The sequence below is a fragment of the Podarcis tiliguerta genome, assembly GCF_965153285.1.
Source record: "Podarcis tiliguerta genome assembly, chromosome: 5".
NCBI classification, from domain to species: domain Eukaryota; kingdom Metazoa; phylum Chordata; class Lepidosauria; order Squamata; family Lacertidae; genus Podarcis; species Podarcis tiliguerta.
The window spans coordinates 4035543-4060397 of NC_139538.1; the positions used below are offsets into that span (position 1 = coordinate 4035543).

At 43.7% G+C, this 24855-nt stretch overlaps 1 protein-coding gene across 7 annotated transcripts in view; it reads left to right on the forward strand.

Moving 5' to 3' along the window:
• Positions 1-6171: 6171 nt before the first annotated feature.
• ARMC9 (armadillo repeat containing 9) overlaps positions 6172-24855 on the forward strand; it is an 89990-nt gene continuing 71306 nt past the window's right edge. For 2 of the 7 annotated variants that reach the window (XM_083442057.1, XM_083442059.1), the window contains exons 1-8: positions 6815-6839; positions 7787-7871; positions 8850-8975; positions 9707-9874; positions 12363-12518; positions 14305-14397; positions 17655-17679; positions 22652-22809. In XM_083442057.1, coding sequence (XP_083298183.1) covers positions 6817-6839; positions 7787-7871; positions 8850-8975; positions 9707-9874; positions 12363-12518; positions 14305-14397; positions 17655-17679; positions 22652-22809 — 834 coding nt within the window. In that variant the 5' untranslated portion in view covers positions 6815-6816. Of the gene's footprint in view, positions 6595-6623; positions 6704-6814; positions 6840-7765; positions 7872-8849; positions 8976-9706; positions 9875-12362; positions 12519-14304; positions 14398-17654; positions 17680-22651; positions 22810-24855 lie in introns of those variants that run through there. The other 5 variants (XM_083442060.1, XM_083442062.1, XM_083442063.1 and 2 more) reach the window with 5 other exon arrangements.

Genomic DNA, 24855 nt, shown 5'->3' on the forward strand with positions numbered 1-24855 from the left:
ATTTTGAGGTCTTAGATATATGGTAATGTTCATAAGTGTACCAACCAAGCACCTACATAGATCAGCACAGGAAGACCAACCTGGAACCATTTTGATTCCTAACCTGAGCAAATGTTTTCTCTGCAAGGTCAAAGTGGGAAACCTCCCCATTGTCTCTTTCCTCACAAATCCTGTCCTAAGGGCACATTTAAGATATGAATAGGGTGTGAGCCTGTGACCTGGCCCAGGAACTAAGTATTTATCATTACAAAAGACTGGCCAGGCTACCCAGGAAATCCAATCAAGTAACCTGCCAGACAGGAGATAAACGACGACAGGAGAAAAACAACATTCAAAATTTCTGTTTCAGACCACCTTTTTTGTGATGTAGGTATGATGTTTCTGGGGGTGGTCTTGATCTACAGGGTGGCAATTTCAAAAGTCTTTATAAGGCCTTGCGCGCCATTTTTCGGGGTTCCTCCTCTCTCCTGCGGGTGAGGGGAGCACCCTGTTGCAACAGCTCAATAAAGATCAAGCTTACTAGCTGCTTTGCTTCTCAATATTCTCTGGTTGGCCTCTGTTATTCTCTCCTACCAATAGGGAACCTATGTAAGGACTCTATGTGGGCTCTTGGATACCCCATAAGGGAAAAAGGGCAATTTTTGTTTACAACAGATGCACTTTTGCAACCTGCAGTGGTGCGTCTGTGCACGCGTGGGTTGCGATTCGGTGCTTCTGCGCATGCACGACTGTCAAAACCCAGAAGTAACCCATTCCGGTACATCCAGGTTTCGACGGTCTGCAACCTGAAAAAATGCAACCTGAAGCATCTTTAACCCAAGGTATGACTGTATAGGCTATTAAACCTTTAAAATATAATCTTCTAAGTTCATTCAAAAGTTTCCCACTTGTGCTAGCATAGAAATGACGCTAAATTTATGAAAGTTAAAAATGGTTTACTTATAAACACTTCAAAGGTCAGGTTCATGTGCTTTACCATACAGCATTCAGAAAACACAGGCAGCAAAACCTAGGTTAGTTCCAAAGTGGTGAAAGGTCCTAAATTATTTGATATAGGAACACAAGAATGGCTTTGTAGAAAAGCCATGCGGTTTAAGCTTGGAGCAACCAGCTCAGACCTCTTTGCACATGGACAGACGGAGGGAAACAATAGACTTTCTTTCCTTCCTCCCAAGGTGAGGAAGAGTGACCTAGCCAAGCCTGGCAGGACAGCTTACTCTATGGCATTAACCCCTTCATGCATTAGTTGGACTTAAGCATTTTGGTTATATGAGGCTGGTTATCCTACCACCAGAATGTTTATTGTTGGGAACTAACAATGGGGAAGATAATTTCCCCTTCATTTCCTGCTTTTAAGTCATTTGGCTGCCGTATGAAAGAAAAGCTGTACCAGATGCGAACCTCTGTCCAAGTCTGCTTCTTCATCTTACTTTAAAGATAACCTTGTGCTGTAATTCTCCTCTGCGCTGCAGCTTGAGGACACAAATGGATCACTGCCATCCAGGGCAGCGGCTTCTTTTTCTAAAAATAATTTTCCCAGAAGTCTTTACAATTTATCACACGCTTCTGTGAGAAAACGTCTTCGTGCCACTGCTTCTCTTTAAAGTCTCTGCCAATGCCGGCTACATAAAACAAAGCCTTCGGCTTTGTGACTCTCCAAGAAACCAAAAGGTTAGGCAGATTTCTGTGTCTTCAAGAAAAAACAACCCTGTTTTTTAATAAACAGAAGAGGACAAAGGCTAACTAACCATTCAGTCTTTTGTGGCATAGCCAAGGGGAGCCATGACGCTATGTGAAATCAGTATTTTAAAAAATCCTGTATATACGTACGCAGGGTGTTGCTGATTCCCCTAAAATGAGGACGTATGAGAAGAGAGCACAGTGCAATGATAAGAACATAAGAAGAGCCTGCTGAATCAGGTCAGAGGCCCATCTAGTCCAGCGTCCTGTTTTCACAGCGGCCAAACGCCTGTGGAAATCCCCAAAACACTCTCCCCTCTTGTGATTCCCAGGAACTGGAGGCCCAGAGATTTCCCTGGCTACTGTAATAAACGTAAATCTGCCCTTATTCCCTTATGGGGGACGCAAGAGCCCTTACAGAGTCCTTTGTAGGTTCTCCATCGGTTGGAGAAAAGAACAGAGGCCAACCAGAGAATATTGAGAAGCAAAGCAGCTAGTAAGCCTGATCTTTATTGATCTGTTGCAACAGGGTGTTCCCCTCACATGCAGGAAAGGAAGAGGACCCCAAACAAAGGTGTGCCCGCCCTTATATAGACATTTTATATTGCCTGCCTTGGAGTCCAAAACCACCCCCAGAAACATCATACGTACATCACAGAAGGGGTGTGGCTCAAGACCACCCCACCGATACATCATACCTACATCACAGAAAAGGTGGTCTACAACAGAAATCTGAGTGCGTTGTTTATCTCCTGTCGTTGTTTACCTCCTGTCTGGCAGGTTACCTGTTAATGCTTACTTGATTGGATACCCTGGGGAGCCTGGCCAGTCTTTTGTGATGACAAGTACTTAGTTCCTGAGCCAGGTCACAGGCTCACCCTATTCATACACAGATATACGCTTAAGACAGGATTTCTGAACAAAAAGACAATGGGGAGGCTCCCCCACCTCCAGTTTGGGAGTGAAAATGGTTTCAGAGCGGTCCTCCTGTACTGCTCCAGACATGTGGTCCACACATCTATGTATGCGCTTGGTTGGTACATTTATGAACATTTAATATATTTTTTATTTCACCACTTTCCTTTAATCACCCAATAAAATAGTTTAAATTGGTCCCAGCCAAGCACGGCTTTAAACAGCTTAATCATTGGAACTGGTGAGATACTCATATTTCAAGGCTGTCAAGCCAGGTTTGTTGAAATGCTCTTTTCCTGCAGATGCTGTATTCAAACGCAGTTCACAATGGGCATAAATTAACAATGGCATCACACCTAACAATACTGCATAACAATAAAGTTTATTACAAAAAAAAGATGCAACTAACTAAAATCTATAAAATAATGGAACAAAGGGAGGAATCATAGAATCATGGAATTGTAGGGTTGGAAATTGTTATAAGAATTTTAAGGTCATATATATATATATATATATATAGATATAGTTCATAACTGTATATATAAACCACATGTCTGAAACCCCACGGGAATTAAGTAGTTATAATAATAAAAGAATGGCCAAAACCCAGATAATGCAATCAGGTACCGGTAACTTGCCAGATAGGAGATAAACAACACACTCAGATTTCTGTTGTAGACCACCTTTTCTGTGATGTATTTATGATGTTTCTGGGGGTGGTCTTGGACTCCAGGATGGGCAATTTAAAATATCTATACAGTCATACCTCATGTTATGTTTGCTTCAGGCTGTGCGTTTTCAGGTTGCGTCCCGCGGCAACCCGGAAGTACCGGAAAGGGTTACTTCCGGGTTTTGCCGCTCATGCATGCGCAGATGCGCAAAATGACGTCACGTGCATGCGCAGAAGTGGTGAATCGTGACCCACGTGAGTGCAGACGTAGGTTGCGTTCTTTTCAGGTTGCGAATGGGCCTCCGGAACGGATCTCGTTCGCAGCCAGAGGTATCACTGTATAAGGCCTTGGGCGCCATTTTTCTGGGTTCCTCCTCCTCTCCTGCATGTGAGGGGAGCACCCTGTTGCAACAGATCAATAAAGATCAGGCTTACTAGCTGCTTTGCTTCTCAGTATTCTCTGGCTGGCCTCTGTTATTCTCTGGCTGGCCTCCCCTACCAATAGAGAACCTACAAAAGGGCTCTATATGGGCTCTTGGGTACCCCATAAGGGAAAAGGAGCAGTTTTTTTACTTATATCAGAAAGGATCCCTAGTCCAGCCCCCAACAATGTCACACTATGATAGTTCCATCAGAGCAAGCATTTCTCTTCCCTTGCATGCTCTTCTGGGGTTTATATAGACCCCCTCAGGGCTTCTTGGTAGGGAGGAACATTATGACACATGGGGCAGGAGAGTGGGGAATCCCTGTTGTGTTAGTGAAACCTGGGCTGGCTCCATCTAGTGCAACTGTTTATATATTATTATTATTATTTATTACTGTTTATTAACTGCACCTTTATATCCCACCTTTTCCTCCAAGGAGCTCAAGGTGACGTACATGCTTCCGCTCCCCTCATTTAATCCCCAGGAGAACCTAGGGGAGGAGGCTGTGTGCCTTTCCAATGGTGTGGGGAGCAAATCCCAGTTCTAGTTCAGTGCTTTGCATACACTGATCCAGCGGGTGCCCTGTGAGTGCCCACTGAGAAGCAAGCGCCACCGAGTTCAGCAAGGCATTTGCTCTCAAGTATTTACTCATTTTATTATTTCATGAAATGTATACATTTTAAAAAATGTATACAATTTTTTTAAACTGTTAGAATACGCAGAGAAGAAGAAGAAGAAGAAGAAGAGGAGTTTGGATTTGATATCCCGCTTTATCACTACCCGAAGGAGTCTCAAAGCGGCTAACAATCTCCTTTCCCTTCCTCCCCCACAACAAACACTCTGTGAGGTAAGTGGGGCTGAGAGACTTTAAAGAAGTGTGACTGGCCCAAGGTCACCCAGCAGCTGCATGTGGAGGAGCGGGGAAGCGAACCCGGTTCACCAGATTACGAGTCCACTGCTCTTAACCACTACACCACACTACACCACAGCAGGGATGACCACTAGAAGAAGAAATCAAATGGTGAAAAATATAAGGACTGGATATTTTTTAATGAATATATGAAAATGCATTCTAAACAAACAATTAACCTAGCAGGATGGTAAGATTTTCAACAGGGTAAGAAAAAACTAATGTGCATTATAAGCAGTTGCAATAGATGGCGTGAACCAAGAAACGTGAAAAAAAGAGGAGGCAAAAGGAACCATGGAAGGAGAGGATGGGAAATCAGAGGAGGAAAACTTTCTGGTTTTCAGTTTATTTTTCAATATCTTAAAATTGTTATTTCTTTTCTATTTCAGAGTTTTATTTGTGGTCTTTGTATTTTTTCGTTCATTTCCTAGATATGGAATTGTATTAGAAATGAAAAGAAAATAATACTAATAATACTAATAATTATAACCATTCCCCCTGGCAAATAGAAGGGGAAGAAATGGAGGCAGTAAGAGATTTTACTTTCTTGGGTTCCATGATCATGCAGATGGTGACAGCAGTCACAAAATTAAAAAATGCCAGCTTCTTGGGAGAAAAGCAATGACAAACCTAGACAGCATCTTAAAAAGCAGAGACATCACCTTGCCAACAAAGGTCCGTATAGTTGAAGCCATGGTTTTCCCAGTAGTGATGTATGGAAGTGAGAGTTGGACCATAAAGAAGGCTGATTGCCAAAGAATTGATGCTTTTGAATTCTGGTGTTGGAGGAGACTCTTGAGAGTCCCATGGACTGCAAAAAGATCAAACTTCTCCATTCTGAAGGATATCAGCCCTGAGTGGTCACTGGAAGGACAGATCCTGAAGCTGAGACTCCAAGACTTTGGCCACCTCATGAGAAGAGAAGACTCCCTGGAAAAGACCCTGATGTTGGGAAAGATGGAGGGCACAAGGAGAAGGGGACGACAGAGGACGAGATGGTTGGACAGTGTTCTCAAAGCTACCAGCATGAATTTGATCAAACTGCGGGAGGCAGTGGAAGACAGGAGTGCCTGGCGTGCTCTGGTCCAGGGGGTCACGAAGAGCTGGACACGACTTAACAACTAAACAACAACAAAATACTAATAATATTTATATAGGTAAAGGGAGCCCTGACCATTAGGTCCAGTCGTGGCTGACTCTGGGGTTGCAGTGCTCATCTCGCTTTATTGGCCAAGGGAGCCGGTGTACAGCTTCTACGTCATGCGGCCAGCATGACTAAGCCGCTTCTGGCGAACCAGAGCAGCACACAGAAACGCAGTTTACCTTCCTGCCGGAGTGGTACCTATTTATCTACTTGCACTTTTTGTGCTTTCGAACTGCTAGGTTGGCAGGAGCAGGGACCGAGCAACAGGAGCTCACTGCGTCGCAGGGATTCGAACCACCAACTGTCTGATCAACAAGTCCTAGGCTCTGTGCTTTAACCCACAGCGCCACCCGCGTCCCATAATATTTACATAGTGGTTTACAAAAAGATAAAACATTAAAATCAAGGAAAGCCAACAGCTGCACTTTTAAAACACTCTAAAGTTAAAAGTATCTGTGCCCAAGTGAGAAAATGGCTGCCCCTTCACTGCCCCATCTTTCCAGAACCTTTTGGGAGGGAATTTCCCATCATGCCCTTCTTTCCCAGCATCCTTGGGAAGAGGCAATTTCCCAGCATCCCTCTGGGGCTCCTGCCTTCGCAGCATTCTCTCCCCTCCTCCCCCTGAGCCAGCCCGTTGCTAGGACGCCTCTTTCCCCACCTTCTTCCCGGCCTCTGTTTGGCTGACAGGCCCACGTGACGCAGCGCTCCTTTGCCATTGGTTCCGAGGAGCCGCGTGGCTTTCAACCCGCTGGAAGCCCGAAGGGAGGGGCCGGAGCGGGACTGCCGTTGCTAGGCGACGGGGAGAGGGAGCGCGGCCTACTCCTCTCCGAAGCCTCGGGAAGCGGAGCAGGTAAGCCGGGTCGGTGGGTTTCCCTTAGCCCGAAGCCCGAGGGAATTGGGAGCAGGAGCAGGAGAGGGTTTCCCGAAAGAAAGCTGCGTCTTGCGGGCTGCAGACCCCGGTGGCTGTGACGTGGGGGGGGGAGAGGGAAAAGCACTCTGCACATGCTCAGAGGGGTGTTGGTTTTCTCCAGGCACCTTTCCCGCCCCCTTCCTCTCGCCTCAAGACTGCTCCATGACGGGCAAGAAATTCAACAGGTGAGGTATAGCCTCTCTCTGCGGAGCAGAGCCTCACCTGTTGGGTTTCTGCCTGTGCAGAAATGGTGCTGCAGCCAAGCTTGGAAAGTCGTAGAGGACCTCCTCTGGAAGCTGCAGCCTGGGAGCAGCTTGCACCCCCTGCAACAGGCAAGGGTGGTGGGTTTTCGAGCTCCACCCTTGGGCTACAGATCCCAGCATTGCAGGGGGTTGGACTAGATGACCCTCGGGGTCCCTTCCAACTCTGCAGCTGGTTCTAGGAAACCCGGCCACAGAGCAGCGTGTTGACAGGTGGAGGGAAGAGCTCGTCAACCCGAAGCACATTCTGATACTCCAAACAGTAGCTGGGAGGGTCAGAATGGGTCAGAATGTAATGGCCAGCTCAAGCCGCAATCAATCCCCTGGCTATGGTTATGGGACTAGACTTTAGTCAGGGAGAACATGCTCACCCATTGGCACACATGGTTGGAGGAGGGTCAGCCTGACAATATGAATTGTCAGGAGGATTTTCATAAGGAATGGGGAAATTTATAATCTATCTTAAAAACCATTGTAAAAAGCTAAAATCGTTAGTGGGATTGGAATAACACTTGTAGTTTAATGGTGAATTATGGACATAATGGAGATGCAAAAGATTTGGATTGTTATAAATGATGCAGGAGGAAAGGACTAACAATAGAAGCCACAAAGGGGAGGAGGAAAGTCCAGGAGATTCTGTGGAATCTTGTTTCTAACATGTAGATACGTTATTGTGCGTAAAATTTTAATTTGAAAAACCCAAATAAATAGATTTACAAAAATAAAAATAAAGAATTGTCAGGAGCTGCCAGCAGGATGCTGGATTCTGAAACGAGATCATTTTTTATGATTTGGAAAAGCTAATTTTGATTGAAAGCAACGCTTTATTTCTTATGTGCTGTTTTTTATAGCCCTTCACATTGTAATTGCAGGTTGCGGTACTACAAGAGTCGCCCGACATTTATGATGGGAGACGTGCTCGCTTACGAAGCGGAGCTACTTGGAATGGTGAAGGAGGTATGTTTTTCTCTTCGAAGGGACTGCTTGTTTAACATTTGCTGAACTTGTGCAGTTTGGTCCAGAATTGCTGAGATGATGATGATGATGATAATTTTATTATTTGTACCCTGCTCACCTGGCTGGGTTGCCAGTCAAAAGCATATTAAAACATCAAACCTTAAAAAGTAAACAGCACAATTTTTGTTTCGTTTTGTTGTTGTTTTTAAGAAAAAATGTGATTTTAATTTTTATCATCTACATTACTGTCTTATTTATTTTGTGGTACGTACAGTACATTGGTTTTTGCTTTCATTTTATGGATCAATGGTCTCGTTAGATAGTAAAATTCACATTAAATCAGCACAATTTTTGTTGATGCGAAATCGTCCTACAACGTCTCTTGAAAAGATAATCAAGATACAAATAATAGAAAATACAGAACTGAACCTCAAAAAGTAGGTTTAAGGCAGAAAATTGGGTGGTGGTGGGGAATGCAGACGATTACTGCAATATATATAAATATGGTATTTTAATCGTTCCCAAAATAGGAACATATATGAGGCCTATAACATATAAATGGAGTCTGAAATGCAGTCATCTAATTCAAAGAACCAACAGTAATCCTGAAAACCAAACCTCTTATGACCAGCAATAATACTGAGAACCAGACACATTTCAACCCTCAGTGGTCAATATACAAACCTCAATGCAGTCACTGGAAGTGAATCATTAGACTGGTCTGTATAGACATCATGCTCTGAACTTATCTTATCCATAGAATTTGTGTGCACGTACAATAAGTCTGAAAATGTATAGGTTGATATGGAGGTCATGTTTTTCTAGTGCCCAGTCATGTGTATTGCTATGGCTTTGTCCAGTTTTCTAGCTATCAAAGGTCAGGCATCCAAACAGGTTTCTGTTCTGTTGCCTTAATCCATTGCTGCTTGTCTTTTAATGAGAATTACTGCAGATTTTCTTCTAACTTCTTGTTTGCAGTATTTGGAGTTTGCAGAATTTGAAGATACAGTGAAAACATTTACAAAGGAATGCAAAATAAAAGGGAAACCATTACCTAAAACTGGGGGTAGTTCAGTGAAGGACTCCAAGGCTCTGATAATTCAGGTAACATTTCTCTTTTTTGTGAAATTAGTGCTTCATCTATATGGGAGCCCTATTAGAGATAAAATCCAAGTTTTTTTTCTGCTCAGGTTTGCCTGTGGTAGTCCACACCTCGCCACATTGAGTGTGATCCCTTAGTTCAAATCTGCTTTCCCCTGTCCATGCTGGAAGGGATTCCCATTTGGGATGTCCTCACTCATCACTTAAAGCCCACTCCTAAGTTCTGCCAAGTAGTGATCTTCAGGTGGTAAACAAATTTAATTAATTAATTAATTAATAATAATAATAATGGTAATAGTAATAGTAATTGTGAGCATGTACTGTAGGGGTGAGGAACATTTTTGTTAAGTGGTTGACCGGTTTCTTAAGTGCCTGTACCACATTCTGCTACCTAGAATCATAGAATAGAATCATAGAATCATAGAGTTGGAAGAGACCACAAGGGCCATCAAGTCCAACCCCCTGCCAAGCAGGAAACACCATCAGAGCACTCCTGACATATGGTTGTCAAGCCCCTGTACTATTTGGATTTGGCACAGAAATGGTGCCCTGACTTAGGTGCCCTTGATCAGCCTTTATTTATGCTGTTGAGCAGATTGGTCCATGAAGAATCTCGGAAGGGGATTTTCTGGAACTGAACAGTTTCAGTATAAGTGATTACATCTTTAACATTGCATAGGAAGTGAGATATTAATAAATACTTAACTTCTCTCTTTTCTTCTTCTCTTTGGAAGGATCTACTAACATCCTTCACTGACGGAGACCAGGATGTTTTCTTTGAACTGTGGGAAGAAAATATTCCCTCCTCAATCCGAGACAATGAAGCTGTTGCTCAGAAGCTAGAGTTCTATCTTCACATCTATTTTGCCATCTACCTGTTAAAGCACAGTGTAGGAAAACCTGTATGTTTCATTGTTAAATAAATTTGTCCTTGTAGATTTTTACTCTTATCTTTTCTTAAGTGAGTGGAGAAGACTGTGATTCAGTCAACAGCTGAGATAAATAACCCATTGGTTTCACCCCTTTTCCAGTTTCAGTTAGGCTTGTGGCTTTCGCGTAGTTCTCACTAAGATGGTTAAAGTGTCCAAGCTAGATCTTCTGACTGTGTGCTCCTCTATACAAACAATAAAATTAAAAACCCCTCTATAGAGAAAATTAGATGTCAAAGAGAAGGGTTCTAGCTAACCCTGACATTTTGGTTTTCTTTGTAGAGGGATTTTTTTATTTTTAGGGTCATTCAGTTGGGAGCTCTCACCTGCAGTTCATAATGGTTCAGTCTAGATCTAGACTGCATTCAAGGATGAATGGCTGCTAGCCACAGGCTTATGGGCTTACTCCTCCCCTTCTTGCGTGTAGGAGAGGAGGAGATTAGAAGCTTCTGCTTCTGCCTACCAACAATAGTTGGTAGGCAGAAGCAGATAGTTACCCATTAATGTTTTGATGGTACAGATTTCCCAGACTATGGTTTGATCCTGGTGGGGCATCCTGGTTTGTGGATAAGGAGAGAAGTGAGTACATAGACCTTAGTCTCCATGGTGCCCAGTCCTGATCCTCGAAACCATGGGTTTACCATGTGAGTAACAAACAAATCCTGCCAACCTAGCAGTTCAAAAGCACAAAGTGCAAGTAGATAAATAGGTACCGCTCCGGCGGGAAGGTAAACGGCATTTCCGTGCGCTGCTCTGGTTCGCCAGAAGCGGCGTAGTCATGCTGGCCACATGACCCGGAAGCTGTACGCTGGGTCCCTCGGCCAATAAAGCGAGATGAGCGCCGCAACCCCAGAGTCGGTCACGACTGGACCTAATGGTCAGGGGTTCCTTTACCTAACAAACCTTACAATGCACTCTTAAACACACTAGGGAATAAGCCGCACTGAACACAGCATGCAAAGGATTTCACCAAGTCCTGTCGCCCTTTATGCAAGTGTAAAGTACTTTTGGGTGAGCTGCATTCCCAAATTCTTGCTCCTTCATGCCCTCCCGCATGGCAAGATGGTTAGGTAAATGTGTCTCCACAGCAGTCACTGTTTGCTCAGCAGTGACCAATGGACAGATAAAGTTTTTACCTACTGTTTAGGATTAGTTTGAAAGGAAGCTATATAAGCTTAATAGTACTTGTGTAGCACACAGGTAAAAAAATTAGGGCAGTCTGTTTTGGCAATAAAGCACCAAAATATCCCAGTGGTTCTGAAGAGTCAGTTTGGATGGCTCAATAAGATCACCTGCAGGCTGCCTGCAGTATTTAATAGGTGAGAATTGATGTCTTCTAGAAATAGAGAGTCTTGCTGTGTGATCCTTTGCTTTCTCTTTGTTTGGGTCCCTGCTCAATTTAAACTGCTGGACAGGTGTTACTGTGTTTCTGGCTACTCAAAATTGCAGGTATTTAAAGATACTTTGTCAAAAAAGCTGGGGAACAAAATACTCACTGCATCTCTACTGCTCCCAGTAGATCTGAAATAATACTAAAAAAAAATCCCATTGTTGGTTTCGCCGGAAGACTGCTGTGCTGTTTTTGAAACCAGAAAAACGCCAGAGAGTAGAAACTTGATAGTGGGCTAGATGCAAGTTGCAGAAGAAAACACAGTAGTTGTGTTTAATAATACTTAGGATTTACATAGTCTTTTAGGTTTGTTGCACGGGTGGCGCTGTGGGTTAAACCACAGAGCCTAGGGCTTGCTGATCAGAAGGTTGGCAGTTCAAATCCCTGCGACGGGGTGAGCTCCCGTTGCTCGGTCCCTGCTCCTGCCAACCTAGCGGTTCGAAAGCACGTCAAGTGCAAGTAGATAAATAGGTACTGCTCCGGCGGGAAGGTAAACGGCGTTTCCGTGCGCTGCTCTGGTTCGCCAGAAGTGGCCTAGTCATGCTGGCCACATAACCAGCTGTACGCCGGCTCCCTCGGCCAATAAAGTGAGATGAGCGCCGAAACCCCAGAGTCGGCCACGACTGGACCTAATGGTCAGGGGTCCCTTTACCTTTACCTTACTTGACGTGTATTATCTTAGTAATGCTTCCAACAACCCAGAATTTTTGATTAACACTGCATTTGTAGTTGAGGGGACTGAGGCTAAGAGAGGGAGACTAATTAAGTCCATGTAGTGAATTTGTGGTAGATGAGAGAGATTGGAATGGTGGACTTCCTGATTGGTAGCTAGGCAGCCCCTGTGCTTTAGTAGTGCGATCTGCTTCCTCCATTTATGCTGTCGTGGTTCCATGCACATTGCTTATGGGAAAGAGTGACTCGCGTAGAACCCAAGCATCTGGTGTGGTGTTTGAGGATAAAATAAGTTTGGAGGCCTCTACACCAAGCGATATATAAAACCAAGATGCCCACCGCGAGTTCCGTCATACTGCTTTCCAGGTTGCTGACTTGTGTTTCTTCGTTGTTTTTTAGAACAAAGCAGCTTTGGATGAAAGGGTTGCACGTTTTAAAACCTATTTGGAGACCAAAGGGGCAGCACTGAGCCAAACTACAGAGTTCCTTCCATTCTATGCCCTACCGTTTGTTCCCAACCCTATGATCCACCCATCTTTCAAAGAACTTTTCCAGGTATGTACTGAGTGGCTGCTAGTCATGGTGGCTGAATCCTACCCTCAGGATCAGCAGCAATAGGATTTGGATATTTGTTTATCTTACTCATTTAACAGAAATTCTATACTGCTTAACTGCAAAAAAGCCCAAAGTGCTTTAAGGGTTTTCAAAGAATACAAATTATCAATAAAATATGCTGCTAAGGGTGGGTGGGACTGTTGAAGGTTGGTTACTGCACTTCAGTATAGATAGGTGAAAAAATAAATGATTAAAAAATGGTCATGACAAATCTTTCACATTCTTAAAAACGAGATTATAAAAAAGCAAAATTAGTAAAACCAATATTCAAATATTCTAAGTGAACATTATAGATTAAAATACATGTCACCTTTACATGTTGGGTATGCTTGCCTAAACAGAAAGGTATTTAGCAGGCAATGAAATGATTCCAGTGAAGGTGTCTACCAAATGTAAGCAGGCAGTGAGTTCCACAGCGTAGAAGCTGACACCAGTCCCTGCGAGGAAGCTGTAAGAAACATTATGCTGGACTAGGGAGGCCTTTGGTCTAATCTTATATTCCAAATCACAAGGAATGATTTATGATGGCTTCTCTGTCAGGAGTGGGGAATGCAGTATTGATTTTTAGCTCAGCAATGCTTAAAAATTGTGGAATCCCCAAAATTGTTGAAGAACCCCAGGTGCCTGACGGATCAAAATATGTTTAAATAGTTGCCAAACAAGAGAGAAAAACAGCCAGGGTGCAAGCTTTCCATTGCCTTTAAAATCCGCTTGCTGAGTCTGCTGCAAAAATGGCCACCTCTTCTTGTCAGAAGGCCAGCTGTGACTGGATGTGAAGGACCTCTCTCTGGAGGGCATTCAGCATCTGGTGTTGTGGCCAGAAAGGCCTTTTCCCACATGCTCTACTGTTGGGTCTCAGGACTCACACTTCCTCTTGTCCTGCTGCTTTCCCCCAGGGAAAACTGCTCTTTAGTGCTCAGTTGGAGCAAACAGCAATTTGGGTTTTCTTCAGATGGATGTTTGCTCCAGTTTAGCACTAAAGAGTGGGTTTTCCCTGGGAAAGGAGCGGGGCAAGGAGGGAACTTCTCTGTCCCGTGTTTTCTAGGCTTAGGAACATGGACAAGAACTTAAAATTACTGAATAGCTGGCTAGATACATAGGAGTCCATCTCCTGATTCCAGACTGTTTAGGGTCTGACAGGTTAAAATTAGCACTTTTTGGACTTGCGAACAAATTGGTAACCAGATAAGATTTTTTAATATTGGAAGAATATGTTCAATATGCTTTTTCCCAATTCAAACTCTGATGGATCTGTTTTGAACCAGTTTCCAAGTATTTTTCAAGGGCAGCCTCACAGAGACCACAGTACCCTATCCACGTTAGCTGTTACTAAGACCTTTAAAGACTGTGACTCATTAGGACACAATCCACTTAGATTTCGGTATACACAATTGTCCGCAATTTTTTCCTGTGCAAGGGCTTCTGTGCAGCTCTTATCATTTCAACAAAGTTTGCAAAAGAAAACTTCATGGTGGTTTCTGCTCCTACAAAATTGCCCTGCTGTAGCTTAAGTGGCCCATCCACGTTTGCAATCCTCTTAATAAACTACCATGGCCTCTTCTACATAAAACTATCCTAAATTGCCTGCTATTCTTTGCATTTCACCAGGAGCCATGTTTTAAGTGACATATTCCTCGCTTTTTGGCTTGCAAAATGCTGTTATGTGTTGTAGAAAATTGCTGTACATATTTGATAAACAGTTCTGATTTGTGTGTTGCTTTTCTAGGATTCTTGGGAGTCTGATCTAAAAATGAGGTTGGAAGAATTCCTGTCTGCATCTCTAAAAGCCAGCAATACCCCAAGACTTCTGACTCTCTATGTATCCTTTGCAAAATGCTCTAAAGATAATTCACTGCAATTTAATCCCTTTCAGGGGAGCAGTGAAATTAGTGGAGCTGTCAGCCAGTTAATGATACTCTGCAGCCTGTGTATATTTACTTGGGGAAAAGTTCTGCTGGGATCAGCATTATACTGCTTTCAAGTAGGCTGCAATCTGGTGTATTTTTAGATGATTAATTAGATATATTTGTATTGATTAATCATTGCATAAGCTTTTCAGAATCTGGGCCTCATCCATACCTTGAATGCTTTATGAAACACCTGAGGGCAACTTACACAAGGGCTGGGGAAACTTTTTGGCCCAGTGGGTCAGATATTTTATCTCCTCCTGTGGACCAGTGTTGGCAGGTGTGCAGGACCACTTACTGGTCAATCATCTGATGCCATAATGATGTAAGACAGCTGAGATTTGTAAAAGCTTTGCACAGTGCTTCCCAAACACCTAAGCACCAGCTGGTTGTCAGGCTCTTGGGAAGCACTGAGCACAGCATTTGCAAAGCGCCCTGCACGGAGCACCTGACATACCTGACAATCAGCTGGCTGCCAAGTGCTTGGGAGGCATTGTGCAAGGTGCTTTGCAGGTACTCGCAGTCAGCAGTGCCTGCAAAACCCCTTTTGGCCAAGCTGAAATATGATGTCTGGTGTAGGGCAGGTGAGCGTGGCTTGACTGAAATGGCCACGCAGTCCAAATCTGGCTCACAGACTGGAGGTTCTCCATCCCTGGTTTAGAGTCAAGCATAGTTCATTTGGAAGGGATTCCATAACCATGGGGCCACCACTGAGAAGGCCTCCTTTTTGTAAAGAAAAAGTTGACCATCCTCTGCCCACCAAAAACCTCTCTGCTATAAATTGTGCCTATTTGTCCCTGATCTGCACAAGAGGACTGGCAGGTGGCCTTTCAAAGATATGATGCTGAGGTAGCTTACGTAGTTCCAACCTCAACGACTGCTTAAACTGGCAGAGCTGAATTAAAAACCTCTGGCACTGCACTGGTGTATGTCTTCCCTCTCTTTCACCCTCCAAAGAGAAACATGTAGTTAAGGTATATACTTCTAAATGTTTGGCACGTACTTATATGTTTGTTTATAGTGGGTTGCCATGATTTAGAATTGAGTGGCTTTTGCCTGAGACAAGTGTCCCTGCATGAACCTTCCGTTGGCTGCTCAGATCCCAGCCATTGTCTGGTGGAATTTTATGAGACAGTTCCCAAGCCTTCAGGCTTGTTTACATACCTAGGAAGAACCAAGGATCCCAATGCATTCCTCATTTTATTATGCAAAATTTGCTGCATCCTTAGGGAGAGGTTGTCACTCAGCAGTGAACCGTATGGAAGGTCCCAATTTGTTTTTTGTTTTAATTTTTTTATTAGGTACTTCAACAAAACATATTAAAACATATCATTCTTAATTTCCCCCCTCATTTCCCCCTCCCCCTCCCTCCCATAAACAACCCCCCCTCCCCGCCCCCCCCGACTTCCCTCTGGTTTCTCTATAAATACTATTCTCTGCACGTTACAGAATTGTATAAGTCCTTAATTTATCTAACTAATTTTTATCAATAAAAAAAATTGTGAGTGTTTATTCAAAGCCTGCCAAGGAGTCCAGTTCACTTTGTTGCGTCTTTAGGTACTTTGTAAAAGGTTCCCATTCCTCTTTAAAGTCACAGTTATCCTTGTCCCGTAGTTTATGTGTCAATTTTGCCAGTTCTGCATAGTCCATCAGTTTCTCTTGCCATAATTCTTTAGTCGGGATTTTCTCAGTCTTCCATCCTTGTGCTATTAAGACTCTCGCCGCTATTGTCGCATACATGAAGATGTTTTTCAGCTTCTTTGGCAGGTCTTTCCCTACAATTCCTAACAAAAATGCTTCAGGCTTTTTAACAAATGTTAGATGGAACATTTTCTTCAATTCATTGTATATAATTTCCCAAAAATTCTTAATTTCATTACAATCCCACCACATATGGTAAAATGTCCCCTCCTTTTTCTTACACTTCCAACATAAATTTGAACTGGTTTTCATTTTTCCTAACTGCAGTGGTGTCATATACCATCCATATATCATTTTCATATAATTTTCTTTCAACAAAGAACAATCTGTAAATTTTAAATCAATTTTCCATAACCTTTCCCAATCTTCCATCATAATATCTTGGTGCCCATTTGATCATGACTGATTTTACCTCGTCATCTTTTGTCTCCCATTCTAGCAGTATGCTGTATGCGGCCTTCAATAGTTTCACTTTCCCTTTGATCACTTCTGTTTGAAACCTAGATCTTGTATAGCTGAACCCGGAAGGTCCAAATTTGAATTCCCACTGGATGAAGTTCTCTAGTGGCAGGGCTGACTGAGAGCAGGGAGAACAGCTGCCAGTCAGAGCAGAGTCTGCCAGGCTAGGTGAACCAGCCAGTGGCCTGGCCCAGTGTAAGGCTCCTTGCATTTGTCTGAGTTGTTATTTCCCACACTTAAAAGCAAATTTCTAGCATGTCTTCCATCTGTGTCATACCTCAGTCGCAAGAGCTTGTACCCTTCATGCTTCGTTCTCTGATTTGTCTTAATTTCATTTCATTCATGGGGGCCTATTAGCCAATACTGTCAGGTGGAGATATCACAGCTTACGCTTTGCATGCAGTTGTGGATTCCACTTTCAGTCCCTGGCATCTGTCATTACAAGGACCTAGAGGCAGGTGTTGAGAAGGCCTTCCTCTTCCTGGAACTCTGGTGACTTGCCTTCGCCAATGTGGTGCCCTCCAGATGTTTTGGACTACAGCTCTTGTCAACCCTGGCCAGCATGACCATTGCTGACCAGACTAAAACATCTGGAGAGCAGCAGTTTGGCAAATCTTGACTTCATGCAAAGGTCCATTAAACTTGCTTGGGTCAACAACATCCACCTCTTACTCCCTGCAAGTTTTCCAGAAGCAGACATCAGACGCTTACAAAAGAATAAGAACGACAAGAGAGTCTGGGGAGACAGATGATTTGAAACTGAGTTGAGTGCATCACCTTTCACTTAACACCAGATGTAGAAAATGTGGGAAGGAGCTGGCGTGGACCAGCGTTCTCGCAGGGCTTTGAGCTAACCGTAGTCTTGCTGAGTCTTGGTTCTCCATCTGTAGGATTTACAGGAGTTTTTTGTCCTTAAAAAGTGCTACGAGATCAAGGAGGCACCAGTCCATTTTCTCTCACTGTTCACTGAGCGCTTCTTTTCCTTAGCTCTCGTTCTCTCCCACGGCAGAAGGAGAACGCACAGTGCAGCCAAGGTAAATAAGCAGGCTTTCTGGAGATGACATGTATATTCTCTTTTGGAATCAGAATGCCTGTCATATGGCATTAAAATGGTGATTATATTTAGGCTCTGAGCATTTTTACACATGAGGCTAAAATGTTTGGGCGGCATCCAGTTAAAGTGTTCCATCAGCACAAGAATGTACATTTGTGCAATGGACCCCCTCCCCCATTTGCACACCCTGCACCTTGCCCAGATCTGCTCCAGACGGCAAAACCCTGCCTGCCTGCCTGCCTGCCTGCCGGACACCACCACCCAGCAAATAATGCACTCCCTCCTATTGAGCTTCCAAAAAGAGCACTTACAAAAACATTGCAACTGGGAATTGGTGGGTGAGTTTGCTTTTTCCTCCTCCCTCCCAATCCATTTTTCTTTTGCATTGCACCTTTTACATTAATAAGCCTCAGAACCAAATTTGGCTGATGAGCAAAATAAAAATACTATATATAAGCAGTCAAACACAACACTGGACTAAATGGTGGACTCCTAATCTAATGCAGCAGGGAAATCCTTCCATTAATATTTATTAATGTCTGGAGCTGCCCCAACTAAGCCTTTAAACATGTTCAGAAGCACATTTAATTATTGAAGTGTATATGTAATTTTTAATTCTTTGATAACTACTATATAGTGTGACTCTTTTCACGGAAAATGTCCCTTCCCATCCAATCTATTGTTAAAATCACATTTTAGTTTTTGTCAATAGTTATAAAAGCCGGAGGCACAAAAGAAATCTGGTTTAGAAAGCAGTAGGTCCTTCTGAGCTTTGCCAAGACTAGGGGAGCCTGGAAAAATCAAGTTTTTCAGTTGTGTAGGACAAAATACCAGGTAGGCAATTGATGGCTGCGGTTGCATGGTTCATTTTGTTGTCGGAACAAAATCAAAACGAAATGCTTTTCAACCGGGGGGAAAATTTGACTGAAATGTCCTTGGAAATCCTCTTAATTTTTCTGGTCTGCTGAAGCTGATGAAACTAAAACAGCAGAGCTGGGAGTGGAAAGCTGTTTTTGACCTGACTTTAGAGTTTCTTCAATAGATTTGGAGCTTTAGGAGCTCTCCAGTGCTATCTTATCATTGTCAACAGAAGCAAGATTGAAAACCAGCCTAGTACTGTAATGATTTCATTTTTGCTTGCCCCTTTTTGCAGCAACTTGAACAGCTGAGAAAGTTTCAGGTTCAGTATTGGTGGGGAAGGCGGAGGTTGAGATTCAGACTGGTCACAGTGGTTTTGTAAGTGGTCAGTGAGCTGCCTCTAAGGAAGGGGCTCTGTACATTTTCTGGGAAGAAATGCAAGTGTGATGTAGTGGTCTGACATTGGGGAGAAATGTTTAAGGCACTTCTTGTATATTCTTGAAATTAAAAGCTCAATTGGTGCCATATATAAGACATGCTTTTGAATTCTGGTGCTAGAGGAGACTCTTGAGAGTCCCATGGAATGCAAGAAGATCAAACCTCTCCATTCTTAAGGAAATCAGCCCTGAGTGCTCACTGGAAGGACAGATCCTGAAGAAGAAGAAGAAGAGTTTGGATTTGATATCCCGCCTTTCACTCCCTTTAAGGAGTCTCAAAGCGGCTAACATTCTCCTTTCCCTTCCTCCCCCACAACAAACACTCTGTGAGGTGAGTGGGGCTGAGAGACTTCAAAGAAGTGTGACTGGCCCAAGGTCACCCAGCAGCTGCATGTGGAGGAGTGGAGATGTGAACCCGGTTCCCCAGATTACGAGAGTACCGCTCTTAACCACTACACCATACTGGCACTGAAGCTGAGACTCCAATACTTTGGTCACCTCATGAGAAGAGAAGACTCCCTGGAAAAGACCCTGATGCTGGGAAAGATGGAGGGCACAAGGGGAAGAGGACGCCAGAGGACGAGATGGTTGGACAGTGTTCTTGAAGCTACCAGCATGAGTTTGACTAAACTGCGGGAGGCAGTGGAAGACAGGAGTGCCTGGCGTGCTCTGGTCCAGGGGGTCACGAAGTGTCGGACACAACTAAACGACTAAACAACAACAAATAAGTGAAATGCAGCTCAAGACCTTCCTCAGGGACCACCTCTCCCCATATAAACCAATGCAGACCCTGCAGTCATCCTCTGAGACCCTTGTTTGTGTGCGACCTCCGCAAGAGGTCTGGAGGGTGGCGACATGAGAACGGGCCTTTTCAGTGTTGGCTCCCTGTTTGTGGAATGCTCTCCCCAGGGACGCTTGCCAGGTGCCATCATTAAATCTCTTAAGCCACCACTCAAAAACTTTTCTTTACAACCAGGCCCTTAACTATCTGGGGCCTTTTAGAAGTGGGTGGGATGTTTTTAATGTGTTTCCGTTCCCCTACTTGGTTTTCATGTATCTCTGTTTTTTGGGTTGGTTGTAAGTCGCTTTGAGTTTCTTTGGGCAAGATAAAATAACTTAACAAATTTAGTAAAAATAGACTAACAAATTTACTAACAAATTTAGTAAAAATAGAAGAAAAGAACAAGAAAAAGCCAATGCAATTCTGGGCTGCATCAATAGGAGTATAGCATCTAGATCAAGGGAAGTAATAGTGCCACTGTATTCTGCTCTGGTCAGACCTCACCTGGAGTACTGTGTCCAGTTCTGGGCACCACAGTTCAAGAAGGACACTGACAAACTGGAACGTGTCCAGAGGAGGGCAACCAAAATGGTCAAAGGCCTGGAAACGATGCCTTATGAGGAACGGCTAAGGGAGCTGGGCATGTTTAGCCTGGAGAAGAGGAGGTTAAGGGGTGATATGATAGCCATGTTCCAATATATAAAAGGATGTCACATAGAGGAGGGAGAAAGGTTGTTTTCTGCTGCTCCAGAGAAGCGGACACGGAGCAATGGATCCAAACTACAAGAAAGAAGATTCCACCTAAACATTAGGAAGAACTTCCTGACAGTAAGAGCTGTTTGACAGTGGAATTTGCTGCCAAGGAGTGTGGTGGAGTCTCCTTCTTTGGAGGTCTTTAAGCAGAGGCTTGACAACCATATGTCAGGAGTGCTCTGATGGTGTTTCCTGCTTGGCAGGGGGTTGGACTCGATGGCCCTTGTGGTCTCTTCCAACTCTATGATTCTATGATTCTATAAGCATCCCAGAGGGGAGGGATGTGAGTGGATTTGTGATGGTGCAGCTGCCAGACATCTGTGGTGTGCTGTACAATGCTGACTTCTGCTCTCAGATAGCAGAACCCGTGGAGAAGATTGTCCATTTGGTAAGGAACAGTGAGTGCTTCCATCAGTCAAGTTGCGTATGTCAGTATGGACCCTAAAGCAGGTTGCAATGCTTCTCTCCCTATTGCCCCCCCCCCCATAAAGGTTAGAACTGCTGGGTGTTTGTTGGAAGAGGCAAACATACATCACTTTTTGGTACTGGGATGGTGATTTCTGAGAATATATATGGCTTCAAATGCACCTTCTAAAAGCAGTGCTATATCCTAGCAGAGGAGTTTTCAAGTATTTCCTCATGAAGTGATTCCATCTGGGAAATGAAAACACCGGTTCTGTTTTAATGCTTTGTTGTAAAGTTGATTTCTGTGATTTTCTTTTTCATTTGAATGTTCCCCAGTAAATACTCAGCTCTGTTTACAAGTGCCACCTTAACTGTCCTGAGCAATAGTTGCTGAGACAGAATGTTCTAGCAAGACCGTTAAATTGTCTAGTTTTAGAGGCAAATATTCTCTGTCCGCTCTCCCATGTTTTGTTTCAGTGTTAGGGTAGTGATGTAATCTAGAGGTGACAGAGGACATTCTCCCTCTCCTGGTCTATGTCTTATGACGGTGAGGATATTGTCTGACAATTATACTTGGTGCTGCAAAACTGAGTAAGTGCTCCCTCCTGCTTTTTTGTCACCACGTTGGATTGTTAGCCAAAGTAGGCGCCAACAGCACTCCTCACCTGGAGTACTGTGTCCAGTTCTGGGCACCACAGTTCAAGAAGGACACTGACAAACTGGAACATGTCCAGAGGAGGGCAACCAAAATGGTCAAAGGCCTGGAAACGATGCCTTATGAGGAACGGCTAAGGGAGCTGGGCATGTTTAGCCTGGAGAAGAGGAGGTTAAGGGGTGATATGATAGCCATGTTCAAATCTATAAAAGGATGTCACATGGAGGAGGGAGAAAGGTTGTTTTCTGCTGCTCCAGAGAAGCGGACACGGAGCAATGGATCCAAACTACAAGAAAGAAGATTCCACTAAACATTAGGAAGAACTTCCTGACAGTAAGAGCTGTTCGACAGTGGAATTTGCTGCCAAGGAGTGTGGTGGAGTCTCCTTCTTTGGAGGTCTTTAAGCAGAGGCTTGACAACCATATGTCAGGAGTGCTCTGGTGGTGTTTCCTGCTTGGCAGGAGGTTGGACTCGATGGCCCTTGTGGTCTCTTCCAACTCTATGATTCTATGATTCTATATTCCGTGTGTCCGTGTAAATGTTATATATAGTTTGTTCACTATGCATTTGGAATCTTCTTCAGATGCTGTGACCAAATTTTGCATGATGGTTGATGAGATCCAGGAGCAAGTCTCTGGCTGTTCTTAGCTACAAATAGGCACCATTTTGGATCGAGATGATGATGATGATGATGATGATGATAATAATAATAATAATAATAATAATAATAATAATAATAATAATAATAATAATTTATTTATACCCCACCCTTCCCGGCCAGAGTCGGGCTCAGGGTGGCTAACACCAGTAAAAATACAGTAAAAACATAATAGGGGGGAAAAACCAATTTAAAATACAGGTTAAAATGCAATTCAAAATGCAGAGATGGCACACTGAACCATTCAAAACAGCACTTATTTTAATCACAGATTTCAAAACTGCACTTTTTTGTTACTTAGAATTCCTGAGCAACACCATGTGCAAGCCATTGTGTGTGCCAGTCCTCAGTATGTCAGTGCAGATGGTAAGGGGGAAAGGCTCATAATTTCCCTTTCTTCCACAGAAATGCTGCAGCAGCTACATCAGCAGCTGGTGGAGTCTGAACGCAAAACCATGACCTACCTCAAGCGGTTCAACAAAATCCAAGCCGACTACCACAACCTCATTGGTGTCACAGCTGAGCTGGTGGATTCCCTTGAGGCCACAGTCAGTGGCAAAATGGTAAGGGGGAACTTGCGAGCATCCACATTTGGCGGTTGGGATAAACCGCATTTGCCTATTGCCAGATACTTCTTATTCAGATCGGTCTGATGACGGAGGCTCTTGCCTGTGAAGTGTCATGCCTACATAAATTGGAATTTATGCGGTTGAGGCCTGGACTGGCAGTGAATGACCAAGAAAGAGACCATGGAGGTTGCAGTGAATAGCAAGATGAAGATGTCATTCCAGTGAGTGGCAGCTGTGAAAAAGGCAAATTTCATTTTAGGAACCATTAGGAACGGGATTGAAAATCAAACTCCCGGTATCGTGATGACAAATCTGTGCTGTTACTGCACTTGGAATGCTGCGTATGGGTTTGCTCAAAAATGTTCAGAAAAGGGCAGCCAGAATGTTCACTGAGGCAGGAAAAACTTCCCTACGAAGAAAGGTTTTGTAGTTTAATGATGCACTGTAAGATGCAGTGCTTCCTTTTTGTCTGTCGTGAATCTCCCACCATTCAGTTTCAGTGGCTAATAATAATAATAACAACAATTTATTATTTATACCCCTCCCATCTGGCTGAGTTTCCCCAGCCACTCTGGGCGGCTCCCAACAAAGATTTAAAATACATCAAAATGTCACACATTAAAAACATCCCTGAACAGGATAACCGCAAGCTCTAGAGAAAGGGAGAAAATCTTCTCCCTATACACTTTCTCCTTACCCTAACTAATTTTAGTTCCTCTCAATTTCTCTTTTTCTAAGCTAAAAAGCCTTGTCCCAAGGGCTCCAAGAAAATCGGACACCCATTCTTTGCAAATCTGTTTATGGTTTTGTTCTAGTTCCACCAGGTGGTGGTGCTGTTTAGTTGAGCGTTGCATTCAAAGGAGTTTTGGAAATGAACTGTGAGCTCATCCGACTTTGCATTTTGTGATCTTGGATTTCATACACTTATTTCATACAATGATACAATCACAGTGGCAGAAAAGGCTAAATGAAGCCCAGCCCTTCTCCCCCCCCCCCCCCGCATCCCAAGGTGAGGAAAGCCACAGCATTTTATCTTTTGATGCAGGGTGGTTTATATAAATCTAATAATAAATAGAATCTGCATCGCACAGAATCCCACTGACAAGAGCAGGAGCCAACCGGAATATGCTGCACCAGTTCAGTTGGCTCCCAGTGACTCACTTCCAAAATCCCAAGGGGTTACTAAGACAGTCAAGTGAGGGAGAAAAATCTTATTACTGTTCAATGAGCATAAAGCAAAACTCATCCATTGATGTGAACCTTCCTAAACAAACAAACAAAAATGTACAGTATTGGAGTCCAGAGTGATTATGGGTTAGATCCAGACTTAGTCAGGTCACACTGAAAACCTTGCCCCATTGATTCCAGTGGGACCCGAGTACAACTTAGGGTTCGAGTCTTACGTTAAAACTCATTCAAGCTTTACATGGTCTTTACAGTAATACCTCTGTCAACGTCCGCCTCGTCTAGCGTCCATTCTGGCGAACGTCCACGGCAAACCCGGAAGTACCAGAACAGGTTACTTCCGGGTTTTCTGCATGCGCAGAAGCGCAAACCGTCCCATGCGCAGATGCGTCGCTTTGTCCTGCGTCCTTTTTGGCTAGCGGCCGGGGCTCCAGAACGGATCCTGGTTGCAAAGCAAGGTACAGTGGTACCTCGGGTTAAGAACTTAATTCCTTTCTGGAGGTCCATACTTAACCTGAAACTGTTCTTAACCTGAAGAATCACTTTAGCTAATGGGGCCTCCTGCTGCTGCCGTGCCGCCGGAGCCCGATTTCTCATCCTGAAGCAAAGTTCTTAACCTGAAGCACTATTTCTGGGTTAGCGGAGTCTGTAACCTGAAGCGTATGTAACCTGAAGCGTATGTAACCCGAGGTACCACTGTATGACTGTATAGCTATTGACTTTTTCCAGCAATGTGAGCAATCAGCCAAATGAAATTGGAGGCAGTTGTGACCAGACAGCTTAATGCAGGGGCGAGAAACCTTGGCCCACACAGACTATGATTTGGCCTACCAGACTATTTTGTCTGAGCTACAC